Source organism: Vulpes vulpes, chromosome 7 (assembly GCF_048418805.1).
Source record: "Vulpes vulpes isolate BD-2025 chromosome 7, VulVul3, whole genome shotgun sequence".
NCBI classification, from domain to species: domain Eukaryota; kingdom Metazoa; phylum Chordata; class Mammalia; order Carnivora; family Canidae; genus Vulpes; species Vulpes vulpes.
The window spans coordinates 44,957,609-44,978,159 of NC_132786.1; the positions used below are offsets into that span (position 1 = coordinate 44,957,609).

At 37.6% G+C, this 20,551-nt stretch overlaps 1 protein-coding gene across 3 annotated transcripts in view; it reads right to left on the bottom strand.

The window, feature by feature from the left end:
* Positions 1–7,653: 7,653 nt before the first annotated feature.
* The window catches only part of MTMR7 (myotubularin related protein 7), a 104,413-nt gene continuing 91,515 nt past the window's right edge, over positions 7,654–20,551 (bottom strand). For all 3 annotated transcript variants that reach the window (XM_025984574.2, XM_072763623.1, XM_072763622.1), the window contains exons 9-14: positions 19,696–19,821; positions 17,719–17,768; positions 15,211–15,411; positions 13,815–13,955; positions 11,774–11,900; positions 7,654–8,742 (exon numbers count right to left, since the gene is read on the bottom strand). In XM_025984574.2, the coding sequence (XP_025840359.1) occupies positions 8,380–8,742; positions 11,774–11,900; positions 13,815–13,955; positions 15,211–15,411; positions 17,719–17,768; positions 19,696–19,821 (1,008 nt within the window). In that variant the 3' untranslated portion in view covers positions 7,654–8,379. The remainder of the gene's footprint in view (positions 8,743–11,773; positions 11,901–13,814; positions 13,956–15,210; positions 15,412–17,718; positions 17,769–19,695; positions 19,822–20,551) is intronic.

The following is a 20,551-nucleotide window of genomic DNA, read 5'->3' on the forward strand; positions in this document are numbered from 1 at the left end:
GGTACCCCCTGTGTGAACTGCACACTCCCTCTTGTGTCAGTGTGTGCACAAGTGCTGTGGGCACGGTAGTAGTTATGGGTGGCCCCTAGCCTAAGCGGTTGCCAGGGCCAACCATAAGCCCTGTTGGGTAATTGGTTGGCATGGGGTGCCTCTTGGTCTGGAAGGCTATGGGTCCTGACCTCAACTGCTGCTGTGTGCTGATAGGTGTGGTAATTCTATCTTAATATTTTGAGGATTCTCCATACTGGCTGCACCAGTTTACAGTTCTACCAGCAGTACACAAGTGTTCCCTTTTTCCACATCCTTACCAGCATTTGTTATATTTTGTCTTGTTGAGGATGGCCACCCAAACAGGCATGAGGTGATATGTTAGTGATTTTGACTTGCATCTTTTCATATTAACTATTGCCTTTCTTGTGTCTTTGGGGAAATGTCCAGTCAAGTCTTTTGCCCATCTTTAAATTGGATTATCTTTATTTTTGTAATTGAGTTTTTATAAGTTCTTTATATTTTTTGAATATTAACTCCTTATCAGATATATGGTTTGCAGATACTTTTTTCCCATTTCACAGGTTATCTTTTCACTGTTTTTTCTTTTCCAAAAGAAACTTTTAATTTGATGGACTCTACTTGCTGATTTTTTATTTTGTTGTTTGTGCTTTAGGTGTCACATCCAAAAAAAGGTCATGACCAAGACCCATGTCAGGGACCTTTATTCCTTTTTCTTTTTACTAGTCTTACATTTTTTCAAGTCTTACATTTAAGTCATTAATTTAATTTTTATAAGTGGTGTAAGATAGATATATAGTTTCATTCTTTAACATGTGAATATCCAGTTTTCCCAGCATCGTTCATTGAAGAGACTTTTTCCAGAGTATTCTTGGCTCCCTTGCCAAGTATTAGTTGACCCCATATGTTTGGGTTTATTTCTGAGTTCTCAGTTCTGTTCATTGATCTATTTGTCTGCTTTAGTGGGAGTATCTTACTGTTTTGATTACTATAGCTTTATAGTACAGCTTGAGATGAGAAAGTTTGACGCCTACTGGTATTTTTCCTTTTTTGTCAGGATGTCTTTGGCTATTCAGAGTCTTTTGTTGATCTGTATAAATTTTAGGATTTTTTTCTACTTCTGTAGGAAAATGCCACTAGAATCTTGATAAGGATTTGCATGAATTTATGGATGGCTTTTGGCAGTATGAACATTTTAACAATATTAATTTTTCCAGTGCAGGAACACAGGATACTTTTCCATGTATTTGTGTCTTCTTCAATTTCTTTTATCAGTATATTATAGTTTTCAGAGTAAAGATCTTTTACTTCCTGGTCAAATTTATTCCTTAGTATTTTGTTGCTTTTGATGGTGTCGTAAATGGGATCATCTTCTTTCTTTTTCAGGTCATTTGTTACTATTTAACAAAATAGTAATTCATACTATTTAGAAATAGTATGAATCTTTGTATTTTAATTAAATATCCTGCAACTTTACCAAATTCATTGATTAGATCTAACTTTTTTTGGTGGAGTCTTTAGGATTTTCTATTTATAAAATCATGTCATATGTAAATACAGTTTTACTTCTTCATTTCCATTTCTGATACTTTTTCTTTCTTTCTTCCCTGATGGCTCTGTCAAGGATTTCCAATACAATATTCACTATGAGTGGTTAAGAGTGGGCACACTAGTCATGTTCCCTTTAGGAAAAGCTTTTCACCCTTTCACCATTGAATATTGTAATAGATGTAGGCTCATATATGGCCTTTATATTTTATTTTTTAATTGTTTAATTTTATTTAAGATTTTATTTTATTCATGAGCGACACAGAGGCACAGGCACAGACAGAGGGGAGAAGCAGGCTTCTGGCAGGGAGGCTGATGCAGGACTTGATCCTAGGACCTCAGGATCATGCCCTGAGCCAAAGGCAGACTTTCAACCGCTGAGCCACCCAGGCATCCCTCATATATGGCCTTTATTATGTTGAGATTCATTCCTTCTATATATAATTGATAAGAGTTTTTATCGTGAAAGGATGGTTCATTTTTTCAAATGCTTTCTCTATATCTATTGCAATGACCACATGATTATTTTTTCTTTTATTCTATTAATGTCATGTATCACATTGACTGATTAGCACATGTTGAGTCATCCTTGCATCCCAGATATAAATTACCCTTGATTATTGTAAATGATCCTTTTCATGAGCTGCTGAATTCAATTTGCTAGTATTTTATTGAGAATTTTTGCATCTGTCATCAGGGATATTGGTTCATAGTTTTCTGGTAGCATCTTTTTCTGGCTTTGGTGATGTTGCTTGTAAAATGAGTTTGGGAGTGTCAGCTCTTTGATTTCTAAGAAGAATTTCGGAAGGATCTGTGTAATTTTATTTTAAATATTTGATAAAGTTTACCAGTTAAGATATCTGGTCTTGGAATTTTCTTTGTTGGGACAGCTTTAATTACTGATTAAGTCTCCATACTAGTAATTAGTCTAATTCAGACTGTTTCTTCTTAGTCTCAGTAAATTGTATCCTAATATTTTTTAATTTCTTATGTTTTCCTGTTAGCATATAATTGTTCATATTAACCTTTTAAGATTCTTTGTATTTCTAGAGTATCAGTTGTAATATCTCCTTGTTTCATTTATAATTTTGTTAATTTGGTTCCTCTTTTTTCCTTGATTTAGCTAATGGTTTGTTAATTTTATATTTTCAAAGAACTACCTCTTAGTCTGGGTAATGTTTTCTACTGCTTGCTTCTCACCTTCCTTTAGTTCTGCTGTAATCTTTACTTTTTCCTTCTCTGCTAACTTGGGGTTTACTTTGTTATTCTTTTTCTACTTGTTAAGGACTAGAGTTAGATTACTTATCTGGGGGACACCTGGGTGGCTCAGTGGTTGAGTGCCTGCCTTTGGCCCAGGAATGATCTTGGAGTCCTGGGATCGAGTCCCATATCAGGCTTCCTGCATGGAGCCTGCTTCTCTCTCTGCCTATGTCTCTGCCTTCTTTCTCTGTGTCTGTCATGAATAAATTAAATCTTTTTTTTAAAAAAAAGATTATTTACCTGGGATGCTTATTGCTATGAATCTCCCTCCTTGAATTGCTTTTATTGTATCTCACAATTGTCATCTGTCTCAAAATATTCTATTTTCCCTTTCTTCTTTGATCCATTCATTCTTCAGGAGAGTGTTGTAACAAGGAAAACTATAGAAAAACAATGGAAATTATACAACACTCTCCTGAAGAGAGTGGTCAGAGAATCATATTTGGTATGATTTCATTGTTCTTGAATTTGCTAAGAATTGGGGTTTTTTTGGCCTCACATGTTCTATCCTAGATAATGTTCCATTCACACCTGTGAAGAATGTATTCTGCTCTCCAGATAGAATGTTCTATATATCACTATTAAGTCCATTTTGTCTATAGTGTTGTTCAAATCTGCTTTTTCCTTATTGATTTGCTGTCTGCATTGTTGGGTGGAATATTAAAGTCCCCAACTATTACTGTATTGTCGCTTATTTATCCTTTTAGATTTGTTCATTTTGCATTGTCTTTATGTGCTGATTATAACACTGGGTGCATAAATATTTACAATTATTATGTCATCTTGCTCTGTTGACCCCCTTATCTTTTATATAATGACCTTTGTCTCTTTTTACAATTTTAAAGTCTATTTTGTCTGATAAAAGTATAGCTATCCCAGCTTTCTTTTTGGGGGGGAGGTACCCATTGCTTGAAATGTCTTTCTTCACAGTCTGTTTGCCTTTTCTTTTTAATATTTTATTTATTTATTCATGAGACACACAGAAAGCGAGGCAGAGACACAGGCAGAGGGAGAAGCAGCCTCCACGCAGGGAGCCCAACGTGGGACCCGATCCCAGGACTCCAGGATCATGCCCCGGGGTGAAGGCAGGCGCCAAACCACTGAGCCACCCAGGGATCCCCAGTCTGTTTGCCTTTAATTCTGAAAAAGGTCTTTTGTAGAATATCATTGGATCTTGTTATTTTAATCCACTTAGTCTGTGTCTTTATATATTGGAGAATTTAATCTATTGACTTTTTTTTTAAGATTTTATTTATTTATTCATGACAGACACAGAGAGAGGGAGAGAGAGAGAGAGGCAGAGACACAGGCAGAGGGAGAAGCAGGCTCCATGCAGGGAGCCTGATGTGGGATTCAATCCCGGGTCTCCAGGATCATACCCCGGGCCGAAGGTGGTGCCAAACTGCTGGACCATCGGAGCTGCCAATCTATTGACATTTAAAGTAACAATCAGTAAGGATTTAATACTGCTGTTTGTGTTTGTTTTGTAGGTCCATTGTTCCTTGTTTCTTATCCTGTTGTCTTTGTGGTATGATGTCCTGTCATCAGTATACTTTGACTTGTCATCTTCTTTTGTGTAATTAAAAGGTTTTTTCTCTGTGGTTACCATGAGAACCATAAAATATCCTAAAATTTAACACCCTATTTTTAACTATCAGCAACTTTAATTGGATTCCTAAGCTTTACACTTCTCACATTTTACATTTTTATTGTGTAATAACATTATTAAAGATATAGTTACTTTTTCTATGTTGTTTTTAACTTTTTTTTGTTTTTTATAAGAAACAATTTTTTTAAGATTTTACTTGACAGAAAGACCACACATGCACAAGCAGGTGGAGTGGCAGCAGAGGGGGACAGAGAAACAGACTCCCTGCCGAGCAGAGCCCCATGTGGAGCTTGATCCCAGGACCTTGGGACCATGACCCAATCTGAAGGCAGATGCTAAACTGACTGAGCCACCTAGGTGCACATTTTTAACTTTGAAACTTAAATGACTTAAACACCACCATTCCCCTATTACAGAATCATTTTTGACTATCATTAGCAGTGACTTTTACACTGCCTTCTTATGTTTCTGTGTTATTAACTAGCAATCTTATTTTCACTCAAAGAGCTCCCTTTAGAATTTCTTTTAAGGCAGATCCAGTGGTAATGAACTCCCTCAGCTTTTATCTGGAAAAGTCTACCTCTCCTTTATTTCTGAAGGACGTCTTCACTGGGTATACAAATCTGGATTGAAACTTTGAGGGTTTTTTGCTCCCAGTATCTTGAATATGTCCTCCCATTGTTTTCAAGCCTGAAAAGTTTCTGTTGAGAGGTCCACCTTTAGGGTTCTCTTTTTTGTAATCTCAGTTTTTTCTTGTTTTCAAAAGTTTTTGTCTTTGTTGCCATTTAATGGTAAAGTGTTTTGATTTAGCTCTATTTGGGTCCTTTGGGCCTCTTGGATCTGAGTATCTGTTTCTCTACCCAAGTTGGGGAAGTTTTCTGCCATTATTGCTTTAAATATACTTTCTGTCCATTTCTTTTTTTTCTTGGAATTCCCATAATCCCAGTATTATTTGTTTTCATCATGTCCTATAATTCTTGTAGCCTCTCTTCACTTTTTTTCATTTTTCTTTTTGCTCCTCTAGCTGTGTAATTTCAATTGTTTTTCTTCTAGTTCATTGTTCTTCTGCATGGCCGAGTCTGCTTTTGAAACTCTTTATTGAATTCTTCGATTCAGTTATATTTTTCAGCTCTAGGATTTGGAGTAGGTTTTTTTTTTTTTTTTTTTTTTTTTTAATGATTTCTATTTCTTAGTTGAACTTCTTGTTTGTGTATTTTCATTATTTTTTTTTAGCTGTGTGTTCTTAGAGTTCACTAAATTTCTTGATGAGAATTATTCTGAATTCTTTATTTGACAGCTCACAAGTCTCCATTTCTTTTGGGTCAGTTACTAGAGCTTCATTTATTTCCTTTGATGGTATAATACTTACCTGATTTTTCACAAAATCTTTGATTCCTTAGTTGGTACCTGCACATTTGAATAAGGGGTCTCCTCTTTCAGACTTAGCATGTTTGATTTGGCAGACATTTCCTCACCAGTCAAGCTCAGTCTGGGATTCTGCACATGTCTGCTGATAACATCTTTGGGTAAGTGGGATATCTTATTAGAGTCTATTTTGAGGCAAGGCAGCTATTCATCCTCTGAGGTCAGGGGTATGTCTGGGATTGAGAATAGCTGGATAATACTGCTGGCTTGGTTCCCTATTCAAGTCAGCCTGTGGGATGGTCTTTGTGATTTCCTGGATTCTCTGGTTAGGCTTTCTAGAAGGTTGAGACTGAGTACTGTATTTAGCATTTGTTGTGGCAATGAATTAGCCTCTCTGCCCTAGTAGGACAGCAGGATGAGGACAAGGACCTGTAGAGCTTCTCTGGGGACCTGATTCAGGCAAAAGTAAAGACTGAATATCCTGGTCAGATGAGCCACCAGGTTTTGCTCTATAGACATGGAAGCCACAGGCTGTGCTCTATTCAAGTGCTACTGTAAATGGGGCTGTTGGATAGGCTCTACATTTTCCTGCGTGTTTTTGGTTAGGTTGTTTGTGGGTGTGCTGAAGGTTGTATTTAACAGTAAGTGGGGCTATGAATTAGTTTCCCTGGCTGGGTGCAGCAGGAGAAACAGTTCAAAGGCCATTAATGCCCTTTGTCTTGACTCAAGCCAAGCCATGCCTCAAGTTCCCTGGCCAAGTAAGACCACTGAGTTTGCTCTTGGTGCTGTCACTTCTGCCTATCCACTCCTTGGCTTAAGAGTTGGATTACATACATAGCTCCTAAGGGTTTTTTTTTTTTTTTGCCAGCCCTTCCTGTCAGATGGGCAGGAGGCCATGCTTTGTAGGCGTAGGGGCGGGAGAGAGCTGTGTCTCTGGTTACTGTGTGGGCAAGACCGGAAGGGCCCACTTCAGGCAATTCTCAAATTTTCCTGAATAGATTTTCTGATCAGGAGGGGCCAGGAGCCATGATCTGCACCAGGGGTAGTTACGGCTCAGCTCTTATACCAGGGCATGGGAAGACCAAGCACCAGAGCCAGCAGAACAGCTTCTTTTGAGACCCAAATTTGACAGACCTGAATCCTTCCAAATTCCCCAAATTGTGCCACTGATCTGGCTTGCAGATGAACAAAACTACTGGATGGGACTACCTATTCAAAATATTGATTTAGGAGTGCCTAGTGGCTCAGTCGGTTGAGTATCTAACTCTTGACTTTGGCTCAGGTCATAGTCTTAGGATTGTGAGATCAGGCCCGCAATCAGCAGGGAGTCTGCTTGAGATTCTTTCTCCCTCTCCCCTCCACACTATGTCTAAAATAAATCTTTAAAAGAAAAAAAAAATTGATGCAAATTATAAAAGTGGGTCCTTTACATTCTAGAATGTACTGATGATTAAAAACCATGTAGTTGTAAATGTTATTTATCTCTGTCCAGACTTTCTCCACTAAGTTTCTTCAGATCAAAAGCTTATAACCAAACTCTTTAGAACTTTCAGCAGTGAGTGGTTATTAATGTTAAATTATAGTAACCAGTTACACAATGTCTAAAATGATAAGTGATAAAACTTATTAAATAGACAACCAAATTCTCTAGTTTTTAAGTGGTATTTTTCCTCATCAAAATGTTACATTACTAACTTTGTTATACTAAAACAATCAGGCTAGTGGTTGGCCCACACTGTCATGGTAATGAAGTCTCTAGAATAGTAATAAAAGGCAGTTATTTTAAACTGTTATATTTTATAACATTTATAATTTAAAATATTATATCTAATATCTGAATTCTGATGTTAAGAACCAAAGAGTAAATGTTGCTTCTATTTTATTAGGTATTAGACCCATGTTAGAGAAAAGGGAATTCTAGAAGTTTCAGCATTTTTTAAATGAGATTCCAGAAAAAGGAAACAAGATTATAATAACGATTCAAAATATATCATCTAAGGAAAAGTTAAGTGATCACTAAACCTGAAAGATAAGCTCAAGCAATCACAAAGCTCCTCAATTAGACACATCTGCCAACCAAAAGGGGTAGGTTTCCACAGTGTACTCTGTTACTGGAAATACTGGTAACAGAGTCACGAGGGAAGGCAATGTCAAATTTAGAAAACAAAATCTCTGTCTGGAAGTAAAATAGGAAAGGCTGAGGATAACAGGTGTGAGGGGAGGGGGAGGAGTCAGGGCACTTTTTGAGCAGATGCATGCTATGACAAGGAAGATTTGTACTGATAACTCAGGTGATGGAAGAGGTCAACACTACATAATGAACAAAACTTTCAGAGTCTAGAACAACTTTTAAAATGGGGAATAATTTTTCTTTTATATCTGTTTGATAAAAGAAATGGCTACTTCCTGTTTCAGCATCTACGGAAACTAGGAGTTGGACTTTTTTTCCCTTTTCATTGCTACATTTTACAATTCTCAAGGACATGTACCATTGCTTGAATTATTTTTTATTTTAAATTGCACTGCTCCCTTATTTTTGGAAAGTGTTTCTTGTGTGTCCTTTATGTTGGATCTCCACAAGGGAAACTTTAGGCAGTGAGAAACACAGCTTCGTCAGAATCGCGGTCCTTGCCACTGTCTTCACTTGGTGCACACTCCCCACCACTTGGAGACCGGCAGCTTAAATCCTCAACCCCAGACTCCTGATCACTGTTGGCTGAGAGATCTGGATCTGAGCTTTTCAAATTGTCTTGGGTTAGGATGAGAGCAGAATCTTCGTCACCTTGTGAAGGACTCCTGGATGGAAATGACTTCATATTTCCACTGTAATCCTGGGGAGTGTTGGCTGTGCTGTTGTCTGAGGTAGAAAACCCTGAGTGTTTGCTAGGTTCACTCGGCTTACTCTTCACCTTAGTGTGATTTAACTGGACTTTTTGAATTTTTTCCAGTCTCTAAAAAAAAAAAAAGGAAAAACCATAAATAATTTAGTATTTATTACTTTCCAGCTGGGTATAATGTGAAGGATTCTCCAAGACTTGGTTCCTTCATCTCTAATTAAGGAAGGTAATACCTGCCTTAGTATATAGGTTTTCTGTAAACTACAAAACAAAACAAAAAAACCCTAGGTTCAGCACCCGGCAATCAGGTAATAAACACCTCATTCCTGATTCCTGATTTAAAAAAAAAAAAATGGGGATCCCTGGGTGGCGCAGCGGTTTGGCGCCTGCCTTTGGCCCAGGGCGCGATCCTGGAGACCTGGGATCGAATCCCACATCAGGCTCCCGGAGCATGGAGCCTGCTTCTCCCTCTGCCTGTGTCTCTGCCTCTCTCTCTTTCTCTCTGTATGACTATCATAAATAAAATAAAATAAAATAAAACTTTAAAAAAATAAAAATAAAAAAAAAATAAATAAAAAATGTACTTTGAGTTGATTGGATGAAATCATTATGTAAAACTTTACAGGTCTAGAAAGAAGGATGACTACTACTAAGTTTTTAAATTAGGATATAAATCACTTACCATAAAACTTCTTCTAAAATCTACAATTCATTGGTTTTAGTATATTCACAAGGTTACACAACAATTCCCTACTACCTAATTCCAAAATACTTTCCTCATCCCCAAAGAACATCCCATATCCTTTAGCAGTTACTCCCCATTCCCCTTCCCACTGCCCTGGCAACCACTAAGCTACTTCCTATCTCTATGGATTTGCCTGGTCTGGACATCTCCCATAAATGGAATCATACAACATATGTTCTTTGGTGCCTGGCTTCTTTCCCTTAGTCTATATTCTTGGGCTTCATCCCCAATATAGCTTGTATACAAAACTCCATTCCTTCTTATGATTACTTAATACCACATTGCATGAATATCCACATTTTGTTTATCTCTTCTTCATCAGATGATAGACATTAGGGTTGTTGAAAATACATTTACCAGATTTCATCCTTTGGTGTCACCAAAGGAGGTGTTAAAAGACCAAGTATTGTATACTCATTTCAAAAGCATTCATCTTAAGTTGGTATGTGCAAAGAGCACTGTACTGGGCAGTGTGAATAACAGAGATAAATACAGAGCCAGCCATAAAGAACTTGGAATATGGAGGCAGAGTTCAGATCATGTAAGAATTTGGAAGAGTAAAAATTATTTAAGAGGGCAGATAGGATGGCTAGGGGGAAGATATCCGAGTCAGCTTCAACAATAATGGAGCATTCTAATAGGTCTGTGAAGGAATTAAACTGGGAGGTGATGGTAAGAGCACTTATGGCAGTAGGGAGGGACAGTTAGAAGAAAAAACACAAAAGTAGGAAGATGTCATTGTGTACAAGAAGCAGAAAACAGTTAAATTTGAGCAAGAGGAATAGAGAATAAAGCTGAAAGGATTGATTACTGAATTGTGGAAAGATCCTAAATGCCATGCTGAGGGGTTTTGACTTTATTATAAACGAAAAAGAGCCAAAGACTTTTTAATTAAGGATTTTTCTAAGTAATTTTTTTTCATTTTTAGTATTTCAACAAAAAGAATTAGAAGAATCCTAAGTTTTTCATAAAGCTTGGGTATCTTTAGGAAAAGGAAATAAAAGTGGCCTAGTGATGTCATGAGTGGACCTAAAATGGCAAAATTATAGGTTTTTACCAGAGCTCCAGAATCCTAAAATACTGTGCCTCATTTCAGTTTTCTAAGTGTGTTATTTAATTCAAGGTCTCTGAGCCTTGGTGGCAATTCATAATCATTGTGGTGCTTCAAAGATTCTCATCAGAATCACTGGGCTTAGAGCCCTGGCAGTACGATTTTTGGTGAGGTGATTTTGATGCACAGTCAAAAACTATTTCTCCAATTATGTAAAATTAAGGTACAACTCTCCAGGTAGGTCCAATGATGGTTTAACCTTCAGATTTATAATAGATTAAGATCTATGCCTGATTTCAAAAGTTCTCAAAACTAACAGTTTACTACTGACTGAATTTGTTTTATCTGGCTCCTGTATAGACTTGAGTGTGCAGCCCTATATTTAAGATCTTCCATGGTACTTATATCTCGAAAGGTGATGTTTCCTAGTAATGGTACAGGAGCAACTAGAGAAATCAGCCTCATCAGCTACCTCTAAGTGATTATCTTTATGGTTGGGGTCCCTGAACCACAATGCATGTCCCCCAAGCCATCATTCTTAGGGATGACCTCCAGGTGACTACCCATTAGGTAAAAGAGTGGACTTTGTTAGAGCTCATCTTGTGATATTTTGTGAACTCATTTAAACATAACCAATATACATATGATCTCAGGATCATATACATATGATCTCATCTTGTTTAAATATTTAGTCTTTAATTCATAATTTAGGTCCAGACCAGAGGAATTGGTTGCCAATTTTTGAACATAAGTGAGGCAGAATGAAGCAAAGAATCCAAGTGGTTTTAGTGAGCAACTAAAACCGTGGTATCACTGGAACCAAAGTTATATAATTAGCAAAAATATGTATATTATAACCTTTCTGGCCAATTACTGGGAAATTATAAAAGCTCAAAACTAGGCTGTTGCTAAGTTGATCTCAGCTATTACCATTTATAGCCTAATATAATATTATTCTTAAAAGTAGAGAAATTTTTACAAGTACATATATCTGATTTTGTTCCTTCACTCTGAATCCCTTTTTCATGTACTCTCCAGAAAGAATTCATTTTAGTTCTCTCAAGTAACAATAACAAAATAAAACCTGACCTACAGTAGGAATAACCAACTAGTTCAACAAACCACCTAAGTGAGCCCCAAGCAAGATGTCTAAATGTACTGAGTACCTGGGTTGGGGCTTCCATCATCTGGGTGCTCACCCGATGGGGTTCTGTTTCAGGTACTTTGCTAAAAGTATAAAATGGCTATATTGCTGTGTTTCATATATCCTGAGTTATGAGAGACTTTCGTGGAACAGTGGTTGTCAAGAAATAAGCACAGAAAGACGAACAAGAACAAGTGTGTCTTACTTCTTCTAGGGCCTCTAGTTCTTCCTCCAGCTGCTGGGTCTCCTCTTTCACTGCCATAAGGTAATCTGTAACAGACTGTCGGGGCTGCAGTCCCTTTTCAAAGCGGTTGTACATCCCGCTCCAAAACCTGCAAAAGATGGTAGAGCTTTAGGATGCCACTATATCACAATCTGTAAAGTTACCTCCTCAAGTCTTCTAAGGCATCTTTTAATGCCACAGTCCCAAAGTCCTAACAGTCAAGAATTACGAGCTCAGAGAAGACACCTATTTAAGGTAATGATTTCATATTGATGCTCTTATTTTTGTTGGGTCAGTACCCTTTTGGGAGGGTAAATTCATGATGAGTCTACTTATACGTATGGTCCTAAATAAGAAGGCATGTATGTTTCTAAAGCAGACTGAAGTAGCACATATTACCATATTCTTTTTTCTGTTTTTTTTTTTTTTTTTTTTTTTAAGATTTTATTTATTCATGAGAGACACAGAGTAGAGAGAGAAATAGAGAAAGGCAGAGGGAGAAGTAGACTCCATGCAGGGAGCCCAACGTGGGACTTGATCCTGGGTCTCCAGGATCACGCCCTGGGCTAAAGGTGGTGCCAAACCGCTGAGCCAGTGGGCTGCCCCTCTTTTTTCTTTTTAAGAAAATGGCTCTTAATTTTGAAGTAAATTTGGAAAATCGGTGATTATATTAACATTTGGAATCTTTCAGTTACAGATTTGAGGGTTTGGCTTGCTTTTTTTTTTTTTTTTTCCCTCACAACCACCAAAAATTGACATTTCCATTTGCAATAAGTCTTCCTTTTTTTTTTTTTTAATCCTGCACAATAAAGTATACTGGATTGCAAAGAATAAATAATATTATCACAGGAGTGTCTGTTGATCCATGCTTTACTTAGAAAGGGGCAGGGTTTTGATGTCATTCATTGTTTTATCCATAGTGCCTAGAATAGTGCTTGACTCAACATATTTGTTGACTATTACTAACAAATTTGGAGCAATACAATTGATTATATTGTATCTCAACAGCTCTCAAACTTCTGTTTTACAGGTTTTTGTTTTTGTTTTTAGTGTGACAATTAATGCTATTTACAATTCTAGGGAAATAATTAGATAGAAATAATTAAAAACAAATTGAGGAGGAAAAAAATTCCAGAGAAAAGCTATGAAGCACTAAGCGTTTTTGGGGATGGGTAGGGAGAAAAAAGCATTTCTCAGTTTATTCTGAGGAAGTTTGTCTTTTTGCTGACCTCTGAGACATCCTTCCACATCATACAACCTCTACATAGAAAAGCCAAAGGATAAAATATAACATATAACCCTAATAGAATCTGTAGGATGCCACCCTGCTCTCCCATCCCAATATGTACAGTCTTAAAATAATTTATTTTCATGGGAAGATAGTTCCTTCCACTAGGCAGAGATTCAGCAGAGAAAGAAGGTAAGCTAAGTCATGATCACTACCTAAATTTGTGGTTTAACTTACAAGACACTTGGTTTATTTGATCCATCATCCTTCCTTTCCTCTGTCCATTCTTGCTTCCTTCCTTTCTTCCTCCCTCCCTGTTTTTTGCCTTTAAATAATATTGGGGGGAATCCCTGGGTGGCTCAGCGGTTTGGCGCCTGCCTTTGGCCCAGGGCGTGATCCTGGAGTCCAGGATCAAGTCCCACGTCAGGCTCCTGGCATGGAGCCTGCTTCTCCCTCTGCATGTATCTCTGCCTCTCTCTCTCTCCCTATGTCTATCATGAATAAATAAATAAAATCTTAAAAAATAATAATATTGGAATTTACATTTTTAAAGTATTATTATTATAAAACATCAACTTCTAAAGAGAATTCCACATGTAGGAGGAAAGAAGAGGGAGAGGGGACACTGGCAAAAATACCAGATCGGATATTTAAGCAACCTCTGGTGTGTTTTATGTCCAAAAGAAACCTTGAGGCTCAGTGTTTCATACGCTTTGGCCTCCAGATAACAAACAGTAGCAGAATCTACATTTTTTTTTCATAGCCATACTCAGTAAGATCTAAAGGTTTACATACTTGTACATGAAGTTGCATGGCGTTGTGGGGAGACGAAGTGTCCCCCTGGTCTGACTGTGATCAGCTCTAAATAGAGGATTCATGTAGTCAGCCCGGTTCTTCCACAGGTGAGCCCATAAAGAATATGTTCTTTCTTGAATTCTGTTATAAAGAAAAGAAGCCTGAAAATGACCTTATCTTGGTTCTTAGAAATTGTAGATGTGTAATATTAAAGCTGGAAAAGGACCAATAACTGTTACGTGAATATCTGGGGTGTCCCTGTTTTGTAGCAGGAAAATGTACAGTCGGTGTGTGTCCTCATGATATAGCCGAAGGCACTGTAATAGTCTCAATCTCTCTGCTATCTGTACTGACCTGGGCAAGATGTTTAATTCCTCTGAGTGCAAAATAAAACTATATAATTTGGGGAAAATTTTCCCCAAATGATCACTGACATTTTATTATTTGCCGGGTACTATTTAAATGCTTCACCTGTTTTCTCTCATCCAGTCCTCACTGAACTGTGAGATGTGTCCATTGTACAGATGAGGAAACCAAGGCAAAGAGAGATTTGAGCAGTTTCTAAAAGTCACATAGTCACAAAGACACATAGTGAGTGGAATAGCCAGGATTCAAAGCCAAGCAAACACCATTAAAGTGACTGGTCCATCACAGCAAACCACAAAACAGTCTAGGAAAACAGTTGAGCTTGAAGGATGCACTCTGGTACTTTTCATCATTTACCATTTACCCAGAATCACACTTGAAGTTCCTGAGAGAACAGTGGAGTCCATTTTACTTGAACTGATCATTTCCAATATTAAATCTGATACTATTAGACACCACAGTTAAAATCATTGTATGAAAATTTGAAAACTGTTCTCTCATTGTAGTTCCTAAAGCACTTGGCTATTAAGTTTTTGACTTTGCAATTTATTTTATTTTATTATTTATTTATCTTTTGCAATTTATTTTAAATTCTACATTTCATTGATTCTCCCTCTGGATAAAAACAATACAGTTTTAATCTGAATAAAAGAATGGCTTGCCTTTGAAATGCGCTTTCCCAGTTAGATTTCCATTTGCAGGTCTTACTAAGACAGTATATCCACTGAAGATATCTAACTTTTTTCTTTTAAATGCAAAAATCACGTTCTCTGACTCCAGGAAATTTCCTTTCAATATGAGAGCATCAAGTCTACCATTCTGTCTGTAGATATCACTGAGGCAAATGAGCTTCTGTCTATCTTTGTCGGTTGCTGACATTAAACCATTTATGAAGTGATGTCAGAAAAAAAAATAACTTTAAAATGTTGCTATAGATATGTAGCTAAAATAGTCTCCAGAATGTTAAAACGCCATCTGAAATTCTCAATCACAATATCCTTATATAAAAATTAAACAACCAAACACTTACTTGAGTTCTTGTCGCTCCTTTTGGCTATTACATAAGAAGTTTCCGAATTGGCAGGAATAAACATGGTGTTGAATGTGAATCAAAAATCTCTCGTTGAACTCAAAGGCACAGGGAAACTGTTCCATTAACTGCCAGACACACTCAATGAACTGATCAATAACTGGAGAGATTTCTTTTGGATCACCATCTAGATTGCCATATCTATGAAAAAAATATTAGAGACTTTATAGCAAGTTGGGTTTTTTTTTTTTATTATAAAGCTATGAATGCAATAGCAATCAAAAGAAACCTCAGTTTTTAAATAAACCATATAAACCTGGAGGGCAGAAGTGGAAAAATATTAACTTCTTAAATTCTACTTTCAAGAGAAGCTTTGAGCTGAAGGTCTGGCTATAGAAGGGACACACAGAAAAGAAAGCATTAGTGCAAAAGGTAAAATTCAAGGGAACTTTCCATGGCAAAAGAACATTTTTTTTGTTTTGTGTGTGTGTGTGGGGGGGTTTTTTTTTTTTTTTTTTTTTTTTTTTTTTTTGAGCATCCTTTAGTTCAAGTTTCAAAAGTACATCAGGATTTTTGAAGTAAATCTTCTACTTTATTTTATTAGCAATTTGGGGAAGTGTGGGAAGAAATATCTAAGCAACATTAGAGGTTTTTGCTTTTGCTCCATTTTGTTGGAAGGGAAGAGGAAGAAAGACATCTTGAAAAAACTGTGGTTTCCCAAGTTTCACAGGATATTTCTAGAGCAATGTTAAAACCTGTCACATAATTTATTTCCCATCTGGTAATTCCCATATTCCCAGACTCCCATATACCTTCATATCTCCCATCTTTGTTTTTCAGAAGTATTTTAGAATCTCCTTCACATTTGTATTGATTTTTTTTTTTTTTAAATAGGTTTCATGCCCTTCACTGAGCCCAATGCAGGGCTTGAACTCACAACTCTGAGATCAAGACCCAAGCCAAGATCAAGAATCAGATGCTCAACTAAGCCACCCAGGCGCCCCTTCTTTTGATTTTTAAATGAAGGCTGCGTAGTCTTTAGGCTATTATGTGCTATTGTGTGAATTTTAGAATCCAAAAGAATGATTTGGGTATCATTACGTTGAAAATAACAATAGAGAACCTCATCTACTCAGCAATGGATAACCAACTTTAGGAATAGAAAAGAGCAAAGATCACCTTAGGAGTTTTTCCAAGAGTGAAAATATTAGAAACTGTCTGAAAACTTCTTAAAAGTTTGAGTTCCACTCAACTTGGTAGCTTTAAAAATGGTTTCCTCATAAAACAATTATATAGCTAGTCTTTTAGCCATTTCCACATTTTTTCTGTCCCTATATCCTCTATCTCAGAGATCTAACTGCCATAAGATAGTAGAACCCCAACACTGACAACAATGTGACCTTAAGGTTACTCAAGGGGCACCTGGCTGGCTCAGTCAGTAGAGCATCTGACTTAATCTTAGGGTGGTAGGTTCAAGCCCCACTTTTGGCATGGCACCTACTTAGGAAAAAAAAAAAGTAAGTTACTTAAATGTTTGCAGGCTTTAATTTTCTCATTTATAAAACAGAATCATTGTGTTTTCCTGGAAAAATAATTTCAAAAACAATTCTAGAAGACCACAGAAAATGATTAATGCTAAATGCAAAAGTTACACAATTAAATATGGGCAGTTCCGTGAATTTAGAATTTACTTTCGGAGCACTGAAACAAAAATGTATATTTAAAATATTATTAGCATGTTGCCTAAAATTTTAGCTCTAAAGGACTCGATTACCCCGGCATTAAGAGATTGATGAAACATCAGAACACCTGTCAGGCATTATCAACCCTGTCACCAGAAGGGACACTGGTGGCTCTAGAAACAGTAACTCAGTAACTTCTGTTTACTGAAAGCTTAGTATGGGTAGGCAAGGAACTAGATTAGTTAGCAATGCCTTGCTATAGCCCTGTGGAACAGGGAGGGTATCCCCATTTCACAGATGGGAGGGAGGCCCAACACTCAGGACAGATGCCCAAGGCCACACAGCTAGTAAATGCTACAGTCTGGGTTTGGGGCTGAATCTGACTCCAAAACCCAGACCAGCATCCTTCAGGACCTCTCTGCAGACATCTGAGACAAACTCCAATTTAATTCCCAGTATGAAAGGTCAAAGAGAAACTGTTCCACAGACATTTCACAGAGTAAGTATCTGCACTTCAAAAATGGAATAACTTAATGAATCAAATGCATATGGTAGGAAAAGGAAAAATCCGTTCTCAGCCAATTAATAGCATTCTGTCTTCCCTGGAGCAGTTTAACATTACTTAGTTCTGCTCAACAAATAAATACCAAGAGTAATTAGAACTTCATTTATCTGTGTTACAACGTATATAACAAAACTAACTTTTTGAATAAGATACACAAAGAAAATAAGGCTGTTTTCCCCCCCACTCAGTTAAAAACTTAAACAGATTTTTTTTTTATCCTACACATTCAAATCAACAGATTTTAAGGTTTTTTTTTTTTACCTGTGATTAAATTTATGACCAAAGGAAATCCAGTCCTTTTCAATTAATACCTATACAAAAAAGAATATATAAATATCATGGAGAGAAGCAAACAAGGACAAATAAGAGACCCCAACCAACAATGTTGAAGGATTCAAAGGTTCTTAGAGAAGTCACTCCTCAGGTAGCCTGCAGATAAATGAGCACTCATTGTCCACCAATATAGAGATGCATAGCAGAGGGTAAAGTTGAAGGTCATCCACAGGAAGGGTAAATGGGAATGGATACATGAAAAGGTAATAGCACCCACTGAGAGCTTTCTAGAAAGCACTGTTCATATTGCTCATATATAATCTCATTTCATTGTGGGACAAGTATGATCACTCTCATTTCTCAGAAGGGAAGACAAAGAGAAGTTAAATACTAAGATCACATGACTAGGAAGTGGTTGATGCTACCTCATAACCTAGCTCTTTCTACAGCAGAGCCCATCTCTTAGAAAGTACCAACCTCCTTACAAGAGGTAATAGGAATATTTTCCTGTGATCTTTACTACACATTAGACAAATTCTAAAATGTTGGGGGTTTGGGACATAATGGAGGAGTTTCAACCTGCTTTGGAGTTGGGGTAGCATAAGTTTATAATCTTCAATTGTCTAGCTTTTAAAAAGAAATAATATAGACCAATCCCATCACTGTCACCAATGCTCTAAAATGGCCAGAGATTTTCCCTTACAAATGTATGGAGTGGTTGAAGTTTGCCCTTGACAATATGTAAACTTAATGGGACAGAATTAAGAACCAATAATGGTAGAGGATGGTGTGAAGGAGTGCCTGAGCCAGAGACCCTCCACTCTCCAAATGGAAATGAAGGAGTCGAGGGGAGGAGTCTAAAGCTAAGAGATCAATCTGAAGTCTCAGTGCTCTCACAGGTAATTGGAAGTTCCCTGACACTTACAAAAAAAGAAGAAAAAGCCTATAAAGGAAACCTGCCTCTGCCTTTTCTCTCTTGTCCCTAGAGTGTCAGCGGGTATTACTTGATGAAGGAGATCTAGTAGTAGAGATATCCCATTCAGGCTCCTCTGTCAGCATCTATCCCTAGCACGGATTCAGGATCCACTGAAGGACTTTCTACCAAACCATGGTGCCAGAGGCAAGAACCAGGTAATCTTCCAGTCACTAGGAAGCCCCTGCCATCATGTTAAGAACAGGGCTCCAGCCTAGCCAGAGATTCACCATCCCAGCAACTACACAGATTCTGCAGGTGGAAGTAACACGTCACCCCGTGATGCACACCTAAAAGGTGAAAATCTAGGAAAGGGTGTACTCATAATTTCAACAAAGAGCACAGAAACAAACTTTCAATACTCTCATCCAGAGTTGTGAAGGACAATCTAAAAAATCATAGTAAATAAAAAGGTTTTCCTCTGAAGGACTTTGCATGTACAATACAGAAGACTTTTTTTCTCCAAATATTTTTTCCTGGAAAGTATTTTCTACTACATGTTCACATGTTACCTTAAGCTTAAGATATTTGTGAGCAAATAATGTATAAAGCTATTTTATATTTTATAAACTATTGAATATATTCTGTATTTGCCCCCAAATTCACATTGAACAGCACCAGTTTGAATTGGTTCCAACATCCCAGAAATTCACTTTTTTATTCCAAGACCAATTTTCTACATTTATTTATTCATTCATTCATCCATTCATTCATTCATGAGAAACAAACAGAGGCAGAGACATAGGCAGAGGGAGAAGCAGCTTCCCTCTGAGGAGACCGATACGGAACTCTATCCCAAGCCCTCAGGATCACGCTCTGAGCCAAAGGCAGACACTCAGCCACTGAGCCCCAACCTTTTCTCCTTTAATCTTGCTAATCTACTATGAGAAAAATAACAAGGGAAGAGAAAGAAGTTGCCCATAGTTGCCGAAAGAGAGGTCCACTCTGCTAGAGACCCGGTGTGGGCCGAGTGGCCTGGCAGCCACACTCACCATAAAGCCCTTCAGGGTCCGGTAATGCGGGTCCAGCAGGAGGCTGGCCACTGAGCACACTTGGGCAGTCCTGTCCCAGCCATCTGAACAGTGAACAAGCACGCTTGCCCCTTCCTCTGAAACTGCCTAAAAAACACAGAATCAGCAAAGAGTCAGAAAGAATGGCTACAGAAAGGAAAAATGTCTCATCAGAATTAGTTTTGGTTTTATACCTACAAAAAGAAAACAGAGGAGTTAAAAAAAACAAAACAAAACAAAACAAAACAGACAGCTAATTTAGTGTTCACGCCCCATCCATTAGGGTAGAGCCCAAGGAGTAGTTTGGTGCTGGCAACCAAAACTTTTCCAACCTATCATACCCAGGCGCTAGCCCCCAGACCACCGCAGCTAAGCACATGTGGTACAACAAAAGCATGCTTCCTGCCCAAACGTGTCCTGGCCCACCTTCTACCCTTCCCTCCCCTCCAGGTTCCCTTAAGAGCTTTCCAATGCTGCAATTCTGCAGCTGCTACTGGTCTCAATCATTTCCAAAAAGGGAAAGACACAAAAATTATAAGAAGTACAAGTATGAAAGTAGAGATAAAAGGATAGGAGTCAAGTCCTGCATCCAGGGGTGGGGGAAGGAAGAGAAAACAAGGTAAAAGTTATAGCAGCAAGTCTCAAAGAAAAGAATTTCTATTTGCTATTGCAAATGCACACACAATTTTTAGCTGAGTATCCTGGCAGGAAATGTAAATTGGGCAACATGGCAGAGATTGCAGCATAGCACTTTGAAGTACCAGAAATTCTGTTTATTTTTATTTATTCATTTTCTGTGTCCCATGCAAGCTCTGTAAGAGAGGAGACTTGATCTGGT